At 32.2% G+C, this 20578-nt stretch overlaps 2 protein-coding genes and 1 long non-coding RNA gene across 4 annotated transcripts; 2 read left to right on the top strand and 1 right to left on the bottom strand.

The window, feature by feature from the left end:
* The first annotated feature begins 430 nt into the window (after window positions 1-430).
* LOC7479048 (probable beta-1,3-galactosyltransferase 3) lies at window positions 431-5430 on the top strand. 2 transcript variants are annotated; one of them, XM_024600233.2, is made up of 12 exons: window positions 431-610; window positions 734-880; window positions 1612-1669; window positions 2216-2280; window positions 2382-2572; window positions 2693-2756; window positions 3360-3432; window positions 3551-3671; window positions 3905-3992; window positions 4069-4194; window positions 4422-4531; window positions 4920-5430. In XM_024600233.2, coding segments are annotated over exons 1-12 (1194 nt in total). In that variant the 5' UTR covers window positions 431-608; the 3' UTR covers window positions 5069-5430. The 2 variants fall into 2 exon arrangements, with proteins under 2 accessions (XP_024456001.1, XP_024456002.1); XM_024600234.2 differs by having other exon boundaries at window positions 431-880.
* A 1127-nt stretch (window positions 5431-6557) lies between these two features.
* On the bottom strand, window positions 6558-8281 carry LOC112327366 (uncharacterized). The gene is made up of 2 exons (XR_002981586.2): window positions 7512-8281; window positions 6558-7211 (listed from the first exon to the last, which is right to left on the bottom strand). It is a non-coding gene; the product is annotated as an uncharacterized LOC112327366 (long non-coding RNA).
* Window positions 8282-17966: 9685 nt separating this feature from the next.
* On the top strand, window positions 17967-20229 carry LOC7463622 (autophagy-related protein 8B). The gene is made up of 6 exons (XM_002305532.4): window positions 17967-18159; window positions 18325-18396; window positions 19235-19290; window positions 19389-19441; window positions 19763-19881; window positions 19965-20229. The coding sequence occupies exons 2-6, from the start codon at window positions 18360-18362 to the stop codon at window positions 20057-20059; spliced, it is 360 nt and encodes a 119-aa protein (XP_002305568.2). The 5' UTR covers window positions 17967-18159; window positions 18325-18359; the 3' UTR covers window positions 20060-20229.
* The last annotated feature ends 349 nt before the right edge of the window (window positions 20230-20578 follow it).

The raw sequence follows: 20578 nt of genomic DNA, 5'->3' as shown, positions 1-20578 counted from the left end.
GTACTTGATTGAAAAAAACTAAAATTTGGTATACCGGTATTGTAATTTTTATTTAGTAATTGATTAACAAAAGATGTACACAAATGCTTAATTGAAAGTTTTTTTAAAAAAATTAATATACTTAAATGAAAAAAAAATTATATACTCAGATTTAGATAAAGTGAAAATTACCATTCCAATTTGATATCTTTCAAATCTATCTGGGTTCGCTTAAATGAACCTTAAACTGTCAAGACCAAGAACTAGCATCAAAGCTCTAAGCACTAACCCTATGAATTGATTGAGAAAGAAAGCACTAATCCTATGAAAGTGAAACTGTTACTGTTATTAGTGTAGACTAGAAACATTAATATTGTTGTTCCAAAAAGTAAAAGACAACATTTTAATTGTAGTCTTGAAACATATAACATCAAAAGTACATTAATGGTGACAAACAGAAACATACTGTAAAGAGAACGGTTAAGTAATTTTTGAGACTATATATATTAATAAGAGTGGTAGTTGGTAACCGGGACTTTTCACTGAGCACCTCTCTCCCTCTCTGTCTCTGTTCCCTTCTGTGGAGGGAGAGAAGTGTGTAGACTGTGTCATTGCATAAACATAAACACATGTATAACACCACTTTCATTTGTTTTTTTAAACCAAAACAGATTCTGGGTTGTGTCTAAATTGTTTTTAGAATTATACTTTTGATAAAGTTTGAATCTTTTTGTTTTTTTGTTGTTGAGTGTAGGTTAAATAGTAAAACAAAAATGTCAGTGAAGGGTAGAGTAGGAGTTGGAGGAGGAGAGATGGGTTCAAGGAATGCAGTGGTGTCAAGGAATCTGGCTCTTTTGCTTTGTTTTGGCAGCTTCTCTGCTGGGATATTATTCACTAACAGGCAAGTTTTGATTAATGCGTTCCTATTGCTTTCTTCAAAGTTGTAGGCTTTGGAGGTTGCTTTGATTGTAGGATGCATTTTTACTCTACTGGGTATCAATTAATTTTGAGAAATATGTGATTTATGATAGTGATATTGAAAAGGGTCATTTGGATTGGTGTGTGCTGTTGAAGTAAGCCTCTTTGACTGATTTCTTGGACTTTTAATTTGAAGTGTTGCCATTGATTCTTGAAGCTAAATGTCGTAAGACAAGAAGAACTTGAATGTTTTAGGAAAAAATTGTGTTGTGCTTACTATTCTGTTCTTGATTTTTGGATATTGTGGAATCAAATGACTGCCATGTTGATCTTTTTTTTTTTTGAATTTTTTGTTTTCTTTTGGCAAATATGTCTCCACCGACACTATATTAACCTTGGAAACAGAAGCTGTAAACGTGTGCTGTCGTTTCTTTTTTATTTCCTTCGCTTAAACTTGTGTCTGATGTTGCAGCCTACAACTTGTAGGGCTGGATTAAATTGCAGAGTGTTATTCTATGCTGTTTTGGGCCACATTTTTTTTATAATTCTATATTGCACAAGTTTTGGTGCCAATTGCTAGCAAGCTTCGTTTGATAAATTTTGGCAGTCATTTGAAGTTATCATTGTTTTTTGTCAATGGATTTGGGCTACTTTAATTTACAAGTCAAGGTGATATGCTTTGTCATAAATATTAATCAAGAAATCTTGCACCAGGATTTGGACAGAGCCCGAAAGAACAAATTTAGAATCCGAGAATTGTAATCAGAAGCTTGTAAGTGCATATCAGGCTTTTATTTAAAAACATATGGACAAGCTTAATGTTGTGTTGCGCTATGTGGCATTGAGGTAATTCAGAATGAAGTATGGCTAGTTGGTGGTCAAGTATTATTTTAATGTATTTTAAATTGAAAAACACCCTTCACTGCAATGCCAAAAATTCTCTGACACATCAGTTATGACATTTCATTGGTTGGTCGATAATTTATGGGAATAAGAATTTTTTATTGTTTAATTTAGCTATGGATTATCGTATCTTAAAAGCAGTTTTCTTCAAATATATATAACTTGTGATTTATAAATGCAAACCGGATGGAAGAATTTATTGCTGAATGTTAGTGTCGCTGTCCATGGACTTTCTTTTATACAATTGTCATATTTGTCAAGGAAAGGTTAGAATTTGCAATGTACTTGTTTCTTTAAGTCATTTGTTCTGCATTGTTGGCTTTCATATGATCAGATTTCAGCTGTGCTTTTCAATTATGCTATCGCAATTGACTTTCTAGTTATAGTATTTGCTTCAATCTTTTGCCACTATCAGAAGGTTGAAAATCATACATCCATTAACAGTCTAGGGCAAATTTCAAATACTCAGTATGATATCAGGTAAGCTCTGCTGTACATTATGTTGAGTTTCACAGATACGATGGTGTTACCCTTTCATTGACCTAAATGCAAATCCTGTTGCTGTATTATTCTGAATGCAGTGCCCTAGATAGTAAAATTTCAAATATAGAGATGAAACTAGCAGCTGCTAAGGCAGAGCAGCAATCTTTGTTAAGAGGCGATATTGCATCAGGAAACTTGAAAAGAAAATACTTTATGGTAATTGGAATCAATACAGCTTTTAGCAGTCGGAAACGGAGGGATTCTGTTCGTACAACTTGGATGCCACAAGGTGAATTGGCCGGGACCAAATTTGTTTTTGACTTGTTCTTTTTAAAGTTATATGCTACTCCAGTTGCCAGTTTGCAGTTAGAGAATGACTAACGAGTTCATGTTTTGAATCCTTAAATAGGTGAGGCAAGAAAGAAATTGGAGAAGGAGAAGGGTATAGTCATACGCTTTGTTATAGGTCACAGGTGAGATTTTATTCCTATCTTGTAGCTAGTGTTGTTTGCGGCGTGCTTGATTTTCTTAAAATGTGTAGCACTTGCCATCTTTCTTCTACTGGACTGTATGTAAAATTTGTGGCTCTAGCACTGAAAGGTTGTACAAATTTGATTATATCATTGTGAAAAGATTTCAAAACTGATGCAATAATGAAAGCAGGACTTTGTTTTAAAAGCAAGAAATCTAGAGAGATAAGAAAAACTTGTAGATAAAACAATGCAATGTCATGTGGAAGATAGGTATAGAATCATTGTGAAAAGATTTCAAAACTGAGAGAATAATGAAAGCAGGACTTTTTTTTAAAAGCAAGAAATCTAGAGAGATATGAAAAGCTCGTAGATAAAACAGTCGCAATGTCATGTGGAAGATAGGAATAGAATCAAGTGCTCTGTGAAATAAACCGAGATAGAAACGATGGACAAGTGGTACTAAACCGAGGAAGAAAGGATGGACATGGACTTGTATACCTCCTTGATTGCTATGTTCACTGTTCATGCTAGATGTCGGTACACTATATAGTTGTGGAGTATGAATTTAAAGAGGAAATTTTCATTAAATGGCATTTTCCACAGTTCAACTGCTGGTGGCATTCTTGACAAAGCTATTGAAGCAGAGGAAATGGTGCATGGAGATTTTTTGAGACTGGTGATTTTATTCATTACTTTGCCGTTACATTCATCTTTTGCACTCCAGAAGGTTGAAAGTGGGTCTAATGAAATGTCTAATAGGTATATGCTTCTTATTTTTCATAATGTCTAAACAGGAACATGTTGAGGGCTACCTGGAACTATCAGCCAAGACAAAGACTTACTTTAGTACCGCTGTTGCTTTGTGGGATGCGGACTTTTATATCAAAGTTGACGATGATGTTCATGTGAATTTAGGTAAAAAGAATTTTGATCCTTTCTTGCATGTTTAATTTGTAGATCTTGTATGCAATATGCCTTCTCTCTCTCTCTCTCTCACACACACACACACACTTGCGGGCACACACAAATATGTAGAATTGGAAAAAATGACGTGCGTTTTTAGAGATGAGTGCCTGTGAATTTTCCAAGTACATGTTTATCTTGTTTCTCCCATCTCATTGAGGTCATTTGCTGTGAAATTAATATAGCAACATTGGGCACAATCTTAGCTGGACACCGAAAGAAACGTCGGGTTTATGTCGGTTGTATGAAGTCTGGTCCTGTACTTTCTAAAAGGTATGCTTAATGGTCTGAGCTGTTTGAATTAGCTCAACATTGGCTAGGTATGGTTTCTTACATATCCATGAAACAGGGGAGTGAAATATTACGAACCAGAGTATTGGAAATTCGGAGAAGCTGGAAACAGGTATTTCCGACATGCTACTGGACAACTTTATGCTATATCAAAGGATTTGGCTACCTATATATCTGAAAACCAGTAAGTCTCCCTCCAGTCATACAAGTTATTTGGCTTACAGAAAAACTTAAAGTCTCTTATGAGCAATGATTGGATGAGCTGAAATTGATTGCTAATCCAGTTTGCTGCCAAGAATCTGGAAAAGGGGGTTCTAATTCTGGCTTCATGTATTTGATTCCCAAGCATTACAGATTGTGAACTTGTTTTGCTAAATATGCACTTCAATTTTCTTTTAATCTTATCTTCAGGCACATATTGCATAAATATGTCAATGAAGATGTTTCTCTGGGATCTTGGTTTATCGGTTTAGATGTGGAGCACGTTGACGATAAGAGAATCTGTTGTGGTACTCCACCAGGTAAATTTGACACTGCTAGCGGTACATGTTTATATACTATTCATTTAGTTTTCACATGGGAAATCTATTCTGGTCGGTACGCAAAAAGAAGAAAGCAACACCTGAATACCTGTAAAATTTCCCTACCTCTGAGGACAGATGCTCATTCTGTAAAACTCGGCAGATCCAAATTGACAATTTGCTTCTTTGAACTTATTATAGTGTTAATTTTAAAGGTTTTTCTTGCTATCTGTAAGCTCTAGTAATTATAAACAGACATATTCAGAATTCTTACAAGCTTCCATTCATCCTTTTACCGAACTGCATATATTGATTAATTTAAAGAGTGAGAATATAGCATAAATATAAATACTCCTTACAGAGATGATGATGTGATTCGTTACTGCAGATTGTGAGTGGAAGGCTCAGCTTGGCAGTGTCTGTGCTGCTTCATTTGATTGGAAATGTAGCGGGATTTGCAGGTCCGTTGAGAGAATGGTGGAAGTTCACAGGACATGTGGTGAAGATGTAAATGCTCTAGAGCATGCAAGCTTCTGAGAGATCAGATACCATCCCTCCAAACTCAGAAAGGGCAACTTGGGGAAGTAGGTTGTAGAGCTGTGTGTAATATACTAATAGAAATTATAGAGTTACAGTCAAAGAGAATAGAGATCCTTGCTGCTTCAAGGGCCCTTGTCCATAGGAGGCCAGCCCTAGATGGTGGTAAGACAGTAAAAGGAGAGGCTGTAACAAGCTAACTTTCATTCTTTGAATGGTTGGAGGACTGTTTAATTGGTTCTCTGCCATGACTGCTAATAGCAAACAATAAGTTAGAATAATCTTTATGATGGACAGCTTTTGCTTTATGGATCAATACAATATACAACAGAGTAAAAAATCCTTGTCGAGTTTTTCCTTCAGATTGCTAATGGTTTTTCACTTTTTAATGCTTCTTTTCATTTCATGCTTAAGCTCCATTCTGTAGAACATAAAGGATCTGAGAGAGATCATAATATCTTTACAGTGCAGCTGGCCTCTTGCAATGACAACAAGATAGCTTCCAGGTGGAATGATGAGATCCAGCTTTGAAACCATTAGGCATCTACAGCAGCAAGTCAGCAACCCTTGTCTGTTGGATGACCCTTGTCTGTTGGATAACCTAACAACACCAGGATGGAGAAAGCAAATTCCATCGCTACCCCACAATGACCTATAATAACAGATGGATGCCCCCATTGTCTTCCCTTTGCATTATTTCCATCTCCCTTTTGACCTACGCTAAGAATCTCAGTTGTCCGTGACAATGAAGGGTCAATGACCTCAAATTTAAAGAAGACAGTGAAAGAGAAAGTGATGAAAAATCTGATGGATCATATTGACTCAGGAAAATGAATGTAAAACTCCAAGGACATTAACCCCATCGTCGACAATGAGAAACTAGGGAGTAGAAGCGTCAAATCAAATAAGGCCTGCATTGAATGAGCCATAATGCCAAGTCTCAGAAGAAATTATTCCGAGTAACGTTCAAGGGTTCATGTTGTCCACTCAATTGGAATGCGTTATACCCGTTGTTGTTAAACCTTACCCATCCAAGAAATTTGAGACTTAAAACATGACCGGGATTAAATTTCTAGATAAATCAGATAAAATATTGGTGATATAGTTAACTTGGTGAGATTAAAAACAAGAAATTTTTATTTATAAAGAATGAAACAATACTTTAATAAAAATAATTGATCACTTATGGGCTAACCCAATCATTTAATGATTTAGATTTTTTTCAAATAAGTTTTAGAATTGATTCTAACAACTGGATCAACATGTGAATCACTGAATCAACATTAAAGAAAAAAATGATTTTTAATAAAAATAATTGAAATAGCAACTCCCGAGTTCATCCAATAACCTAATAACTCAAATCTTTTTTCGAGTTAATCCTTAAGTCAGGTGGGACATCTAAAACCCTATATAATGCAAACCATCAAGAAGTTAATAGTCTTCATGAACACACCCCGAGGGCAGATATTTTGGGAGGAATAGTGCTTGATCCAAACTTCCATATATTAAAGATTTTATCCATTTTTTCCCTTTTTGAAAAAACAAAAAGGGGAAACGTTACATATACATTTCAATTGGATAAGTAGATGACCGAATACACTAAGCAATTTATGGTTTACAAGTGATGCTTCATTTAGATAATTCGAAGGTAGAAATCTTTGCCACAAAAATTGTACTCTACGAGGCAAAATTTCAATTACAATACTCTTACAAAATAAACTTGAAGGATTTAGATGGGTTTACAATGGAATTGAAAAGATAATAAAAAAAAAAACAATATAATTCCTCAATTTCTGGCACCAAAGTGTCTCACACATTTGGAAAGTCGTGATGCCTGGAGCTTTAAAATAATGAGAAGAGAACAGTTAAGGAGATTGAATCTTTGTCACCTACTAATACCCACTTTGTCAAAAAAGTGGAATTACTTTTCGAGACAACTATGAATAGTTCTTGCCTACTACCTAAGCAAGTTACTTTAGTTAGATCAGTTGGTTGTTCCATGATCATTACTTCTTTAAAGCCACAGAAGTATATTGGTAATCAAAGAGAAAAAAGAAATCCAACAAGATTTGTAAGGAAATTTGTACAGTGTTTTTCCCATCAAGTTTGCAATAACGTACGGGTTGCTGGATTCGTTTAATTTCTGCATGGAAACATGGTTCCAATAGCATAATTAGTAAGATGTAAGAAAAAACAGTAATGATAATTAACTTATAATTCATTCCTTTAAGAGATCTAGGTTCAATATCTTCTTAATTTGTTACAGAAACAAAGAAACAACAATTCTTAAGATAAAATGATAAAGGAAATGTCTTGATTACTAATACATAAAGAAATATTGATTTGTGCCTTGAGTCGCACAAGACCTGTTTTTGGCACAAGAAATGTATTGGAGATCGAGAAGGAAATAACTTGAAGAAGAGATCAGGATTAGGAATCATACCTTCCAAATATGTATGAGCTCGATATTTGGAAGAGCTCGTTCCTCGAGAGGAAGATGAGTGTACGTGATATTGGCACGGCTCAATCAAACAATAGTACTCTATACTTTTGGGAGCATTACTTTCTGATTGAACCGTACCAATATCCCGTTTTCTCTGAAGAAACATACGAATAACAACGTATACGTACATATAAATGAAATTTAGTTTATAAAGTAACAAACACAAGCACATGCAGCATGAAACCCTAAATAGCTCCAAGAAACATGATATTCAAGTATCAAGGAATAAAGAGATGGTTTCGAGTGAATGTCAACAGAATTAAGGGCTTTAAGGAAGCTTTCGAGTAAATAAACTTACCGCACAGAGACATAGAAGAGTCAAAGGATCGATGGAGGGAAAGAAAGCAATGGAGGGAAAGCAAATGAGATTTGTTTTCTGCAAGGTGGAGCAATGTTCTAGCTATGACTGCGAGACTGTAATCCATTACTTAATGTGTATGTCTCTGTCTGTGAGGAGAGGAGAGGAGAGGAAGGGATGAAAGGAGGGATGTATAGGCTAGAATAAGTCAGCAATTAATTCCCTACCAACCCAACAACAAAAGGGAAGGTGAATATTAAATTTAAAGCTTAAAGAAACAATGCAAAAAGCACACTGAGGTCCCTTGAGCTTTCAATTTGTATTTATGACTTAAAAAAGAGAGCTTGGAGGAGAGGGCATGTTGGCATTGGCATGGTGCCACCAGTCATTATTTTGAATTTGAAAAAGCAAAGCAAAGGTAATCTTGGTTGGTTGAATTTTCCAGGTTATGACTTAGGTGTAGTCTAGCTAGTTGATGTTTTACTTGACAAATAGGTGGCCAAGTTGGTTTGAAAATACTGAAAACATGGAAAACTTGTTTTTGAAGGAAAGTAACGGGTGCATAAATGCCTGGATTCTGCGGGCAAAATAATAATGAAGTTTGATGATTTCTTCATATGGCTTGCATGTTTGTGTCTCCATTGAACAATATAGACGAATTAATTGTGGCCCCAGAAGGCATACGAGGGAAGCATGAACTACCAATATATATATATATATATATATATATATATATATATATATATATATATATATATATCTCCTATGACAATAAAAGAGATAAACGTATTTGAATTGGTTGGAGAGATAAAAAGGGATATATATTCTTATTTATATTGTTTTTAATTTTTAGGTACGGTTATTATTCTGAAATAGGAATGTATTTTGTTGAAAAGATATAGATATAAAAATAAATTTTTCTCTTGAATATTTTTAGAATAAATTTTTGTATTTTTAAAATATGAGGTACAAAGAGAACATGTTTCTAGAAGCATTATTTTTTATATTTTATTCCTAAAATATCATCGTAAAACATTCTCAATTTCAAAATTATTCAACTAAGACAAGTAAAAATAAAAATAATTATTATCATAGTTTTAAAACACAATTATAGGGTAATGCCTGGGTCATGGTCCAAGAGGATTAACCTGGATTTACCTAAGTTAATATAAAAATTAAATTGATTGTTATAATAATTTTAAAATCTAACTCGATAATCAATTTAGGATAAAGTTAGGGAGTTAACTTAGAGTAAGTTCCGAGTCAAGTAATGATAACTAAACATAATTATATTTTTTTTTATCTTCTTTATTTTTATTTTTTTATTATAAAATAGTAACTAAAACACTACCTTATAACATGAGATAATAAGCAACCGTGTAAGTATTTGGTTTAATGTTGATTAGTGTAAGTCATTGAGCTCATTTTTTTGGGATTTGAATCCTTTTATGTTCTTTAAAAATACATGATGGATCATATGTAAAATACACATTTTTGAATTCAAATTTCATACATAAACAGTGGTTATTCAAACTTGAAATAAAATCTAACTATTGATTTGAAATCAATAGATAAGATTTTACAAATATGATTTTTTTCATGTTTTCAGGAACACAAGGGGATCTCCATTTATGTTAGTGTTTTTTTGTCCAAATTGAAAAGGTAAGGAATATGATGAATTAATTGTGTCCCCTCAGGAGGCATGTGAAGGAAGCATGAACCATTAATACAATTAGCTAGCAAAGTCTTTGCATATGCCACTATTTGGAGACCGTATCCTCTGTTACTACGTGTGTTTGGTATTGCGGTAGCTATTGTGGTTGTGGTTTGAAAAAAATTATTTTATAAAAAGTACTTTTAGTTGAAGTTGGTTTGAAAAAATATATGTTTGGTTAAAACTGTAATTGAAATTGAGGTTGAACAAAAAATAGTTTAATGTGTTTGGTTAAAAATGCTTTTAAAATTGAGGTTATAAAATAATTTTAAAAAATATATATTAATATTTATGGTTTTTAATTTAAATATTGTAGATTTAACTATTGCTATTACATCATGAAATAAATCATACTTTATATAATTTTTTTTTATTGTTCCATTAAACTATCTACAATTCCATTACATACAAAATTCATCCGACAATAACTATAGTTTTCATGATTTTTTGAGCGTGCAATAAAATTAGATAAAATATTATCATGAATAAAATTGAGATTACAGTACGAGTAAATTTAATTCACCTTAAACTAATTTTTTTTAAAAAAAATTATTGTTCACGTTCACGTGAACAGTGTAAGTGAAATCAATTAACTGCATTGGTTTTTTGAAGAAAAAAAAACTCTGTTCACGTGAACAGTTGAGTGAATTAAGCGCGCAACAACATCAGGTAAAATATAATCAGGAACAAAGTTGGGATTGCAATCAAATTCTGCAAATGCTACGTCATCAAACGATCTCTGTCTAATTTATATAGTGTCATTGAATAATGTTAAACACTAGTTTTTTTGAATAAAACACAATTAAAAAATAAAAAATAATTTTTATTTTTTATTTTACTTGGTCGGACCTGGTTCAATGCATTTTGAGCTTTAAACCGGAACCGGTCCGACCAGAACAGTGGAGCTGGCTACACTGTTCATGCTAATTAATTAGCATGAACAGTGCGCAGGAAGCAGCATTTTGCTGCTTTTCTTTCTCCAGCGTTTCGAACGCAAAAAGACTGTGGGACCCATGAACAGTAAACTGTTTTTTTCCTTTACTAAACGGGCTGCATCTATGTTTTGTTTAAAACACAGACGTAACCTCGTTACCGAACGACCTATATATATATATATCTCCGGATCTATTACTTAAGTTTATTTTTGTGTTTTAAAAATATATTTAAAAAACATTATTTTTTTTATTTTAAATTAATATTTTTCAGATTTTTTCAAACTATTTTAGTGTATTGATATCAAAAATAATTTTTTAAAAATAAAAAATATTATTTTAATACATTTTCGAATAAAAAACACTTTAAAAAATAATTTTTATTATACACTTAAACACCCCTATATAAATGATGGAATGAAAAAAATTAATAACTTGGTGATATTGTTGCGTGATACAAGTCAAGAATTTTTTTTTTTTAGATTTAGACCCGGCTAAGAAGCCAGGTTTCAGGTTACACGGATTAACTTGGAAAATTTTTAAAAAATATTTAAAATTTTAATATTTTATATGAAAAAATTAAGAAACAATCCATATGAATATAAATTATACGTGTTGTAAATAATAAAGTTTAAAAGATTATTTCAAAATGTTTTTTTATCCCACATTGAAAAGATATTATGTTATTCTTTTAAGTTGAATTAATTAAACAAAAAAGATTTTTTATTCCATATTAAAAAAACATAAATTTTTTTTTTGTTATGAACATAGAATATATATACTAAAGAATTTCAAATTCTATGTTGAAAAAATATTTTTTTTTCTTGCGAACATAGGTTATATATATTAAAAGATATTCTTCTAATATTTATATAATGTACTTTGAAAATAGTTAATAATTCATTAAAAAAATATAAAAAATTTTTGTTTAGAAAAAAAAAACATATTAAAAAAATAATAATAAAGGGTTTATGTTAAATTTTCAATTAATTTTTGTAATTACACGATCATACATTAAAGGGGGTTAGAATGTACCAGCAAGGTACAATTTTAATTAGACCTTCTGAGGAACAAAATTCTGTCTTAGTTTTATTGCACAGGTCATTAAAGACCATCTATGAGGACAATACAACCTTTCACAGGCTACAAATTCAAGCACCTGGGCTAGCCAGCTAGCTAGCTAATTGGGAAAAAGGTGAGCCCTGGCTGTGCAGCTGCTGCCATCACACTCATCCTTAATTATAGTAGACTTTAAGGTCATGCTCCGGACTCCGGAGAGAACCTTGGGCATTTATGAGGAGTAAATTCAACTACTCAACTTAGACCCCACGCCTAAAATTTGTGTTTGGTTAATGTTTCAAGATTAAAAAAATATACACAAATATAATATAAATTTAGTTTGATTGAGATATATGGTATAAATATAAAATAAATATGTTTTTGGAATAATTTTATAAAGAACTTTTATCCTTTTAAAATAAAAAAAATAAAAAAACATGTCTTCGCACTCCTACTGTCTATATATAAAGTTTTTTTTTTATTTTTTTATTTGAGGAAACCTCACCCTCCAGAAAGCGCACTTTGTGAACTCAGGTGAGTAAGTAAAACCCCGACTGTCTCAGGCTCTTACAAGAAATGCACGTCCTGACTCGAACTCGAGACCTGCTGTGCAGATCTCAAGTTCTGTATGACTTTTATATAAAATCTCGTTAAGAGTTAATAAAACTCTATATAGGTGTATAATCATTTTTTTTCTTCTTTTTGTATGTTTTGACATCAGAACAATAATTTTACAAGTTCTGATGTCATTTCTCAACCATTGATCCACCCTCGTAGATTGTGAGGAGTAAAGATGAACTTGATTGATCTTATGTATGAGATATTGGTTTGATGATGAGGAATGAGGATGTAAGATCGGAATACTCGCATATACAGATCTCCTTGCTCCTTAAAACTATTAGCAAGAGTTTGGTTGGTTACGTGGAAATTAATATCATATGTCTATTGTATTTTTTTAAGTGTTCTTTGGTAATAACAGGATGTTTGGAAATGAATAATAGTTGTTTTTTTAAGTTTTTTTTATTTAAAAATATATTAAAATAATATATTTTTTTATTTTTTTAAAATAATTTTTAACATCAATACATTAAAATAATTCAAAAATTAAAATTAAAAAAATTAAAATCATAAAAAAAAAAAAAAAAGATTCAACCGCCAACAAAACACAACCTAAATAAGGTGGTGTTGGCGAGGAAAGGGAAGGATGTGACATTATAAAAGATTGTCTCCTCTGAGAAGCCACTATTTCGAGTGGGACAAATGTTCGATATTGACAGTGACAAGGGATTTACTTGTTTAAGTTTCTTAACACAAGGAATCATATATTAATTAATTGGATCCATATTCCACATCCCCTAGATTTGAGCTCCATTTCTTGAACACTAAATACTAAGGTATAAGAACAATATGGGCCCTAAATTGATGGCACACCAAAGCTTGATGTATATTGGTCAGTGACAGCACATATATAATTTTTAGCTAAGGTAAGATCAAATTCTTTTTATGATATGATATCAAGCAATTTATATATATATATATATATATATATATATATATATATATATATATAATCTCTCCGTAAATTAAGACTCAAATTAATGACAGCATGGGCACAGATACAATTAATCAAACATGTAATGGTGGAATAATTTGTTGGATTGGATATAAAATAAAGAGGAATTACAAGTGGGCATGGACCAAACAAGATGGAATCATATGAACCTGAAAATCTTTCCAGCATGGGGTCGCCTAGAGAAGACCTCGCCAGTCAGCATCCCCATAACGTTAGATATGCATTAAATTCACATCTTGCTACTGTCAGAACCCATGTTCTACAAGGATTTGAATGTTTGGAGCATGTTCCCCTAACATTTAAGGCAGTCCCTAGAGGGACAGTGCCAGTATGAAACAAATTAACAGTACTGAGGCAAGACCATAGTTAGCCGTGATATTTGAAATAAGAAAAGAGCATCTGTATTTGATCTCCCTACACAGATAATTTTGATTTCAATGATTCTAAGAAGATTTGAAACAGAAGGGCGCTAGCTCTCATGACAAGATATATATGGGCATGCCTCAACAAGCTGCTTTTGAATCTTGACGTGTCCCACTTTGTTATGGTGGAGTTCTTGTTGATTAATTAATGAAATGGAGAAGAAGAAGAAGCACGAAAGTGAGAATCTATCGTCTTATTTCCACGATGCGAATTTGGACAGATACATTCATGCACTAGGCACAAAATCTCGACCATGTTGTGTTGGCTAAGCTATAATTATATTCTGGGATCTACTAGTAGCAATGGCCTTTTATGATTATTAAACTAGTAATAATTTTGGATGCTTAAAACCAATCTACCCTCTGGTTTACTAATGGTGAACTTCTTGGATTTGCTAAAAAGTTCAAGAGTTCAAATTCTTTCTTTTGAAGCTCCTGTTAACTTCTAAATTCCAACTATTTACGTGCTACTCTAGTCAAAGTTATTAAAGTTGATCTGTCATATGGCTCATCTCCAGGTTTGAATTGCAACATGCTAGATAAGTTACTTTATTTCAATTCAAAATAATATCCTTTCAAGATTCAAAATAATATCATTGTTTGAATTGCAACAATGATAGTTTTGAAAAAATTATATGTTCATGACCTGTTCTATTTTACTAAACCTTACCTTATTTCCCAATATATGAACATATGAAACAATAAAATTCAGTTAAACCCAAGCAAAAATAGGGTTTCAATTAACTTGGTGGGATTACATGGAAAGGTTGAAAGTGCATAGCCAATAATCCAGATTCCAAACCAAACCCTTGTCTTTCAAAGTTCAAACCCTACCAAAAATCGGCCTGTGTCTATACTCTATACCCCAGAGATCTTCTGTCCTTCCCTCCAAGTGAATTAATTGGCTGTCTTTTCCTAGCTTTCCTTCACCGTAAAAAATATAAAATAGAAAACGAAGCCCCACTTTAATCAATGTTTTCACGTGAAAAAACCCTGCAACATATCCCGTCTCCATCTTGGTGCACAAAACCTTACCATACATGTACACACATACCATGATCATTAATTTCCACCCAAAAATCACGATCATATTCATAATTAAGAGCCTTAATCTAGCATACAGAAGAGAATATAATGGGCAAATTAACCCCATAATTCATTTCTAGAAATGGTTGATTTCCCTGGAAGATCTTCTTTGATGTCTCCATCTTGGTGCACAAAACCTTACTATACATGGACACACATACCATGATCATTAATTTCCACCCAAAAATCACGATCATATTCATATTTAAGAGCCTTAATCTAGCATACAGAAGAGAATATAATGGGCAAATTAACCCCATAATTCATTTCTAGAAATGGTTGATTTCCCTGGAAGATTTTCTTTGATGTTTCTTCAACCTTCATATGGTTTTGTAGCCCTAAAGTAGTTGATGCAATCAATAGACAAGGAGTACAAGGCCACTGGCATATCAAGTATGTGATAAGCTGAGTGTTCTTATTAGTATTAACACTTGTCGTATTTCTGCCAGCATAGTAACATAATGATGCACCTTCTCATGATGTAGAGCCTGCACCTTTGTTCTCTGGCCCTAAGCAGCCATCTTTCCCTCAAGCTTGAATTAGGAGTCTGATCATGGTACCTCTCCACTACCGTGCCCTCCTTGTGTTGATGACGATGATTATGGAGAATAACACCGATCCATATTCCAACTTATTGTGACCACAATTAAGGAACCACATAGAGAAACTCTAATAAAGAAGAGAGAGAGCGAGAGGGAGAGATTTATGCAGGGTTCGAGTGGTTAGGAGATGCTCTTTATTGGTGTTACCTCGATGGACCACATCCACAGCTCTTCTTGGTGTCTGGTGTGTCCCCAAAACAAGACTCAATTGGAGACTTTATGAAGAGAGAAGAACAGATGTAGGAGACGTACGCCAACGCCTTGGAACGTTAGAACACTAATTTTATATGCTGAGATGAAATTTTGGATATATGGTTTCATTTCATTTCTCTATATTTGCTGTTGAAGTGGACTAAGCTAGGCAAAGTTTTTGTTTGTATACTGTTCAACATTTAATGTTAGAAGGATAGCAATGGACAGGTTGAGATCATGTATGTAAATTCCTATTCCTATTCCTATAAAACTCCAAATTCTTTGTAGCAGTGAAATTTAATGTGATTTATTGGGCTTGATATGCATTTTGTTGCCCAGTTGTACATACAGACACCATCTTGAGCAGCCCAGATGTGTGCTGCTTAACCCAAAACTGTGCTTGAATAGGAGTGGGATTCCATAGAAGTATGAATTTGTGACCAAACACAATTATTTTCTTGGCTTAGAGTTAAGAGAATTTATACTGTACGCATTTCTTTGGGAATCCATTTTACTTGTTATCATGTTAGTTTTTTTAGCCTAATCAACTTCACAACAAACCAAGACGTTAAACCTTTTTTTTTTTTTCTCGATAAAGAGTATCATAAGGTCGGATTATTTATCAATCAATACTAAGTTCTGTCTCTAGATAATTTTAAGAAGCAATCCTATGTTAATTTGATGCATTCAAAGAATTTTAATAAATTTTCTTATATACTAGCTCCAAAACTTAATCAAATTAAACCTTTTACCAAGGAAAAGATTTGAATGTGAATTCTACGATCTCCTTCTTGCTTTAAAAGTAAAAAATTAACTCACTCGATACTCAAAACTTGTATTGTTATTCGATGGGCAACCTCAACTCAAAACTTCATCAAAATGAAAGTCAAATTTTATATTGAAGCAAGTTGGGAGTTGATCCAATTAAAACTTATATGATACCCGGTTTAATTTAAAAAAAAATCTTTAAATAACATCGTTTTAATTAAAAAAAAACTTCAAAACAACACTATTTAGAACTGAACTGCTTAACCCATGACCTGGACCTTAAACCTAGACAAGTTTTGACTCCTATTTTTTGTTGGAAGGTAGTTTCATTTTGAAAAGTAATTTTTATGGAAAGTGAATTCTTGAAAAGTAAATTATTTTCTGATGTTTGGTACTGTCATGAAAAACAACTTAGAAAAAACTTTCTAGTGTTTGATTAAGTCATGGAAAATGAGCTGGAAAATAACTTATCAATGTTTTCTTTTCAAGTTTATTAAAATAATAAAGACTAAATCTTACATATAAAAAAGTTGTAGGATGAAATTAAAAAATATATAATTTTATAAATTATTTCAAATAAAATAAATAACAATTAAAATAATAAAGACCAAATTTAACAGATAAAAAAATTAAAATATGATAAAATTAAAAAAAATTACAATTTCATAAATTGTTTCAAATAAATATAAATAGCAATCAAAAGAATATGGATCAAATAAAATAGTTTAAAATTTTCAATTAAGAAAATGATAAGAAAAAAGTAAATAATAATAAAAAGAATGAGGACCAAAGTTTTTATAAAAATCAAATTAAATCAAATTCTAATAGATGAAATTAAAAAAAAAGATTAAAAAATATAAATAAAAATATTGAGGACCAAACTTAATATAATCAACAAATAACAAGATATTTCTGATTTTTTTACAACTTCTAGAAAGTGTTTTCCTCCTAAAATAAAAGAAAAACACTTTTCTAAAAACCAAGCCAAATTTTTCTTTGACCAGAAAGTGTTTTTCATTGATCAATTTTTTTAATGATAAATAAAAACAAAAAAATTTAGAAAGTGATTTAAAAAAAAAAACTTTCTATAAAATAAACAGGGCATTTATAATTCTACTAAGATAAGCAGTAATATATAATTCTCTTTTCGTTGCTATTCACATGATGAAGTTATAACATTAAACACTTAAAAAAAAAGAATTAATGAGTATTAAAAATACCATCATGCCAGGATTTTTTTATATTAAAATGTTGTTCGGTATTTGTAGTAATTGTTATATTTTAAAGTATTTTTCGCTTAGAAATATATCAAAATTATTATTTTTAATTTATTTTTAATATCAACATATTAAAACGATCAAAAACACAAAAATAATAATTTGAAACAAAGAAAAAAATAAAATAAAAATTTAAATTTTTTCAAAAATACTTTTGAAACCAAAAAATAAATAGATTCTAAACCTAAATCTTAGAACTTAATGTATATCATTGATACCCTCATCAACTAATTCATGAAAACTACCCTTTTCCATGCTTTCATTAAATTTAAGTTCAATATAATCATCAAATTAAAGGGTATATACTTTGATTATGGAGAGAAGCCTAGTTAACTTAATCAATAGAATTCTCTTGGACCCTAAATGCATCACGCATGCCTAGTTTGCTAACTCAAGCCCAGCCAGCATGCGCTATCAAAATTGCTGACTCAAACCAGATTTCTTTCTTGACAAGTAGGCAACCTAAGTACTGTTTGTGATCCAATTCAATCACCTAAGACACTCCTGGTACAAAAGCAATAGGTTTCTTGTTGGCATCAAATTAAAACCCTGACAAGTTGCCTCTCCCTCTACCTCGCCCTCCCATTTTTCTTTACCTTCACTTCGATCGATCAATCGATTGAAACCCAAGTCACCTTCAATTTATCTTTGTTATTTCTTGTTAGGTATGTTGTAAAGTTTAAACTTTATCTGGGTTCATTATTTTTGATAAAAAGACTGAAACTTTATGCAGTTGGTTTAATGTGTTTGATAAAAAGTTTGAATCCTTTTTTGTGGGGTCTTAGTGAAAGAGAAGGTTTGAATGATGTTTTGGTGTTTGAAATTTGCAGTGGATTATAAAAGTTCCAATCTTGATACCACCACCATGGATAGAAGTTCATTCAAGCTTGATCATACTTTGGGTTAGTTTTGTTTTGTTTCTATTTTGATTGAATTGTTAAGACCCATGCTTTTGTTTTCCGAGTCACAATCTCGTGTTTATTGGAGTATTCGAGGAGTTGTGGAAAATCATGTAGCCTTTGATTTGAGTTATTGCATTTGAAAAGAAAAAAGCTTGAACTTACTGTTTTGATGATTTTTTTTTCTTTTTGTGAGGGGGGCTTGATCATACTGTACTTTCTTCTTAGCTAGCTATTTAGTTTGATATATGAAGATAAGAGAGGTTTACTTTTTGAATGATATTCTGGCCTTGGTGTGATTTTAGTTTGATATGTAAAGGAGAATATAATTATTTCTTGAAATCTTGGGCTTAAATACAATTTGATATGCAGAGATTAGATGTATTTTTATTTTTGGTACGAGACTCAAGAGTTTGCCATGGACTAGCGTGATCAGGCCATCTGGCAAATTTCATTGTTTGGTGTAGTTGAGACTTGGGACTTCCCATGAATTTCATCTATTGTTTCATCTATTATTTTCTTTGATGACATGAAAGGAATGAACTTTAGGGTCAGATTTGAATGTGGTGACTTTGATTGGACTTAATTTGTTGCATTTCTTTAGGAAACAAATGAATATTACTTTTTTTTTTCCTTTTTGATTCCTGAACATTTTATAGAAAGTTCTTTTTTGTAAATCCAAATTAAATATGAGGTTCAAATGGTCTCTATTGATGTTGTAGTTCTTTAATTTGGTTATGGTGTGCTATTTCATCTTAATCATTTACTTCGAAAACGAAGTCAGCGTGTTGATCTTATATAAATTTGTCTCCCTTCTATCTAAAATTTGATCTTATTTCAGAGAGGAGGCAAGCAGAAGCTTCTCGCATCAGAGAGAAATATCCTGATAGAGTACCTGTAAGAACATCAGCTGGCAATCTAGATTCTATATATTCTAGTCATTCTGAAAATACATTTCCTTCTAACCGGCATGTGCCATGTGGTGCACTGTGCAGGTGATTGTGGAAAGGGCTGAAAGGAGTGATATCCCTGACATTGATAAGAAGAAGTTAGTTCCATTTTTTTCATATTCTCTCCTGTTTTAAGTTGCATGACGAGCTCATCTTATTTGAAGGAGCTCCAGTTAGATAATAGTTAATTACTATAATCTTTTTAGACAACTCTGATTAATTTCTTTTTTTCTTAGCAAGAACATTTTGTTTCTATTATGACTTTTTGAAACTTCTATGCACGTATCCAGTTAACAAATCTAATATTTAGCAGCATTATCACGCACTGCTGACTCAAATTCTGTACACCAGAAAGGGGATTTCAATTTTTATTCCATACTCCTTTTGTTCTAATTGTCATTCTGTTGTTGTAAATTCAGATATCTCGTGCCAGCTGATTTGACTGTGGGTCAGTTTGTTTATGTTGTCCGGAAAAGGATCAAGCTCGGTCCTGAGAAGGCTATATTTGTCTTTGTAAAAAACACTCTGCCTTCTACCGGTGAGTAGTGCTCTGTAATTTTCGAGTTGCAAGTCAATGTTCTATGAGTTATGTTGGTGATTTTCTTCGTCTTTTTTTTCCAGCTTCATTGATGTCTGCAATCTATGAGGAAAACAAGGATGAAGATGGTTTTCTTTACATGACATACAGTGGGGAGAATACCTTTGGATTGCACTAGATTATGTCATCAATCTGTATAAATGAATCCTGGAAGAAGTATATTCTTAGCATTCAGCATAAGCTCTGACTTTTTTATCTATTCCCTTTAGTTTTGATTATACCATTGAGTGGATTATGTAAGTTATTTATGCATGGAATTGAATGGATAACATGACATCATTGCAGCTATCTTTGTTCAAGATTGTTTAGTCTTTGTTTGGGGTGCAAAGATTCAAAGTGAAACTTGTTCTCTTGATTCTCCTTGAAGCAATAACAAGTGTGAACAAATCATAAATGACCAAAAGCAATGAAAAGAAATCCTTGGAAGGTTTCTTTTGACTTGTTTCTTTCTTAGTTTTGTTATTAAGCCGGTCTCTACCCTTTAATGCTGGAATGTTCAGAAGTTGCATGCTCATCTCAACCAGAATGAGTTGTTCAATTGGCCTTCTGTAGTGAAGGGCATCTCGCAGCCTGCATTTCCTAGCTGTTACCGCTAACTTTACAAAAATAATTGTTGGTGTGTTCAATTTGTTTTTTG

Source organism: Populus trichocarpa, chromosome 4 (genome assembly GCF_000002775.5).
Source record: "Populus trichocarpa isolate Nisqually-1 chromosome 4, P.trichocarpa_v4.1, whole genome shotgun sequence".
NCBI classification, from domain to species: Eukaryota; Viridiplantae; Streptophyta; class Magnoliopsida; order Malpighiales; family Salicaceae; genus Populus; species Populus trichocarpa.
Note: the sequence above shows the minus strand (reverse complement) of the source record. Positions and strands in the feature narration are given on the sequence as shown.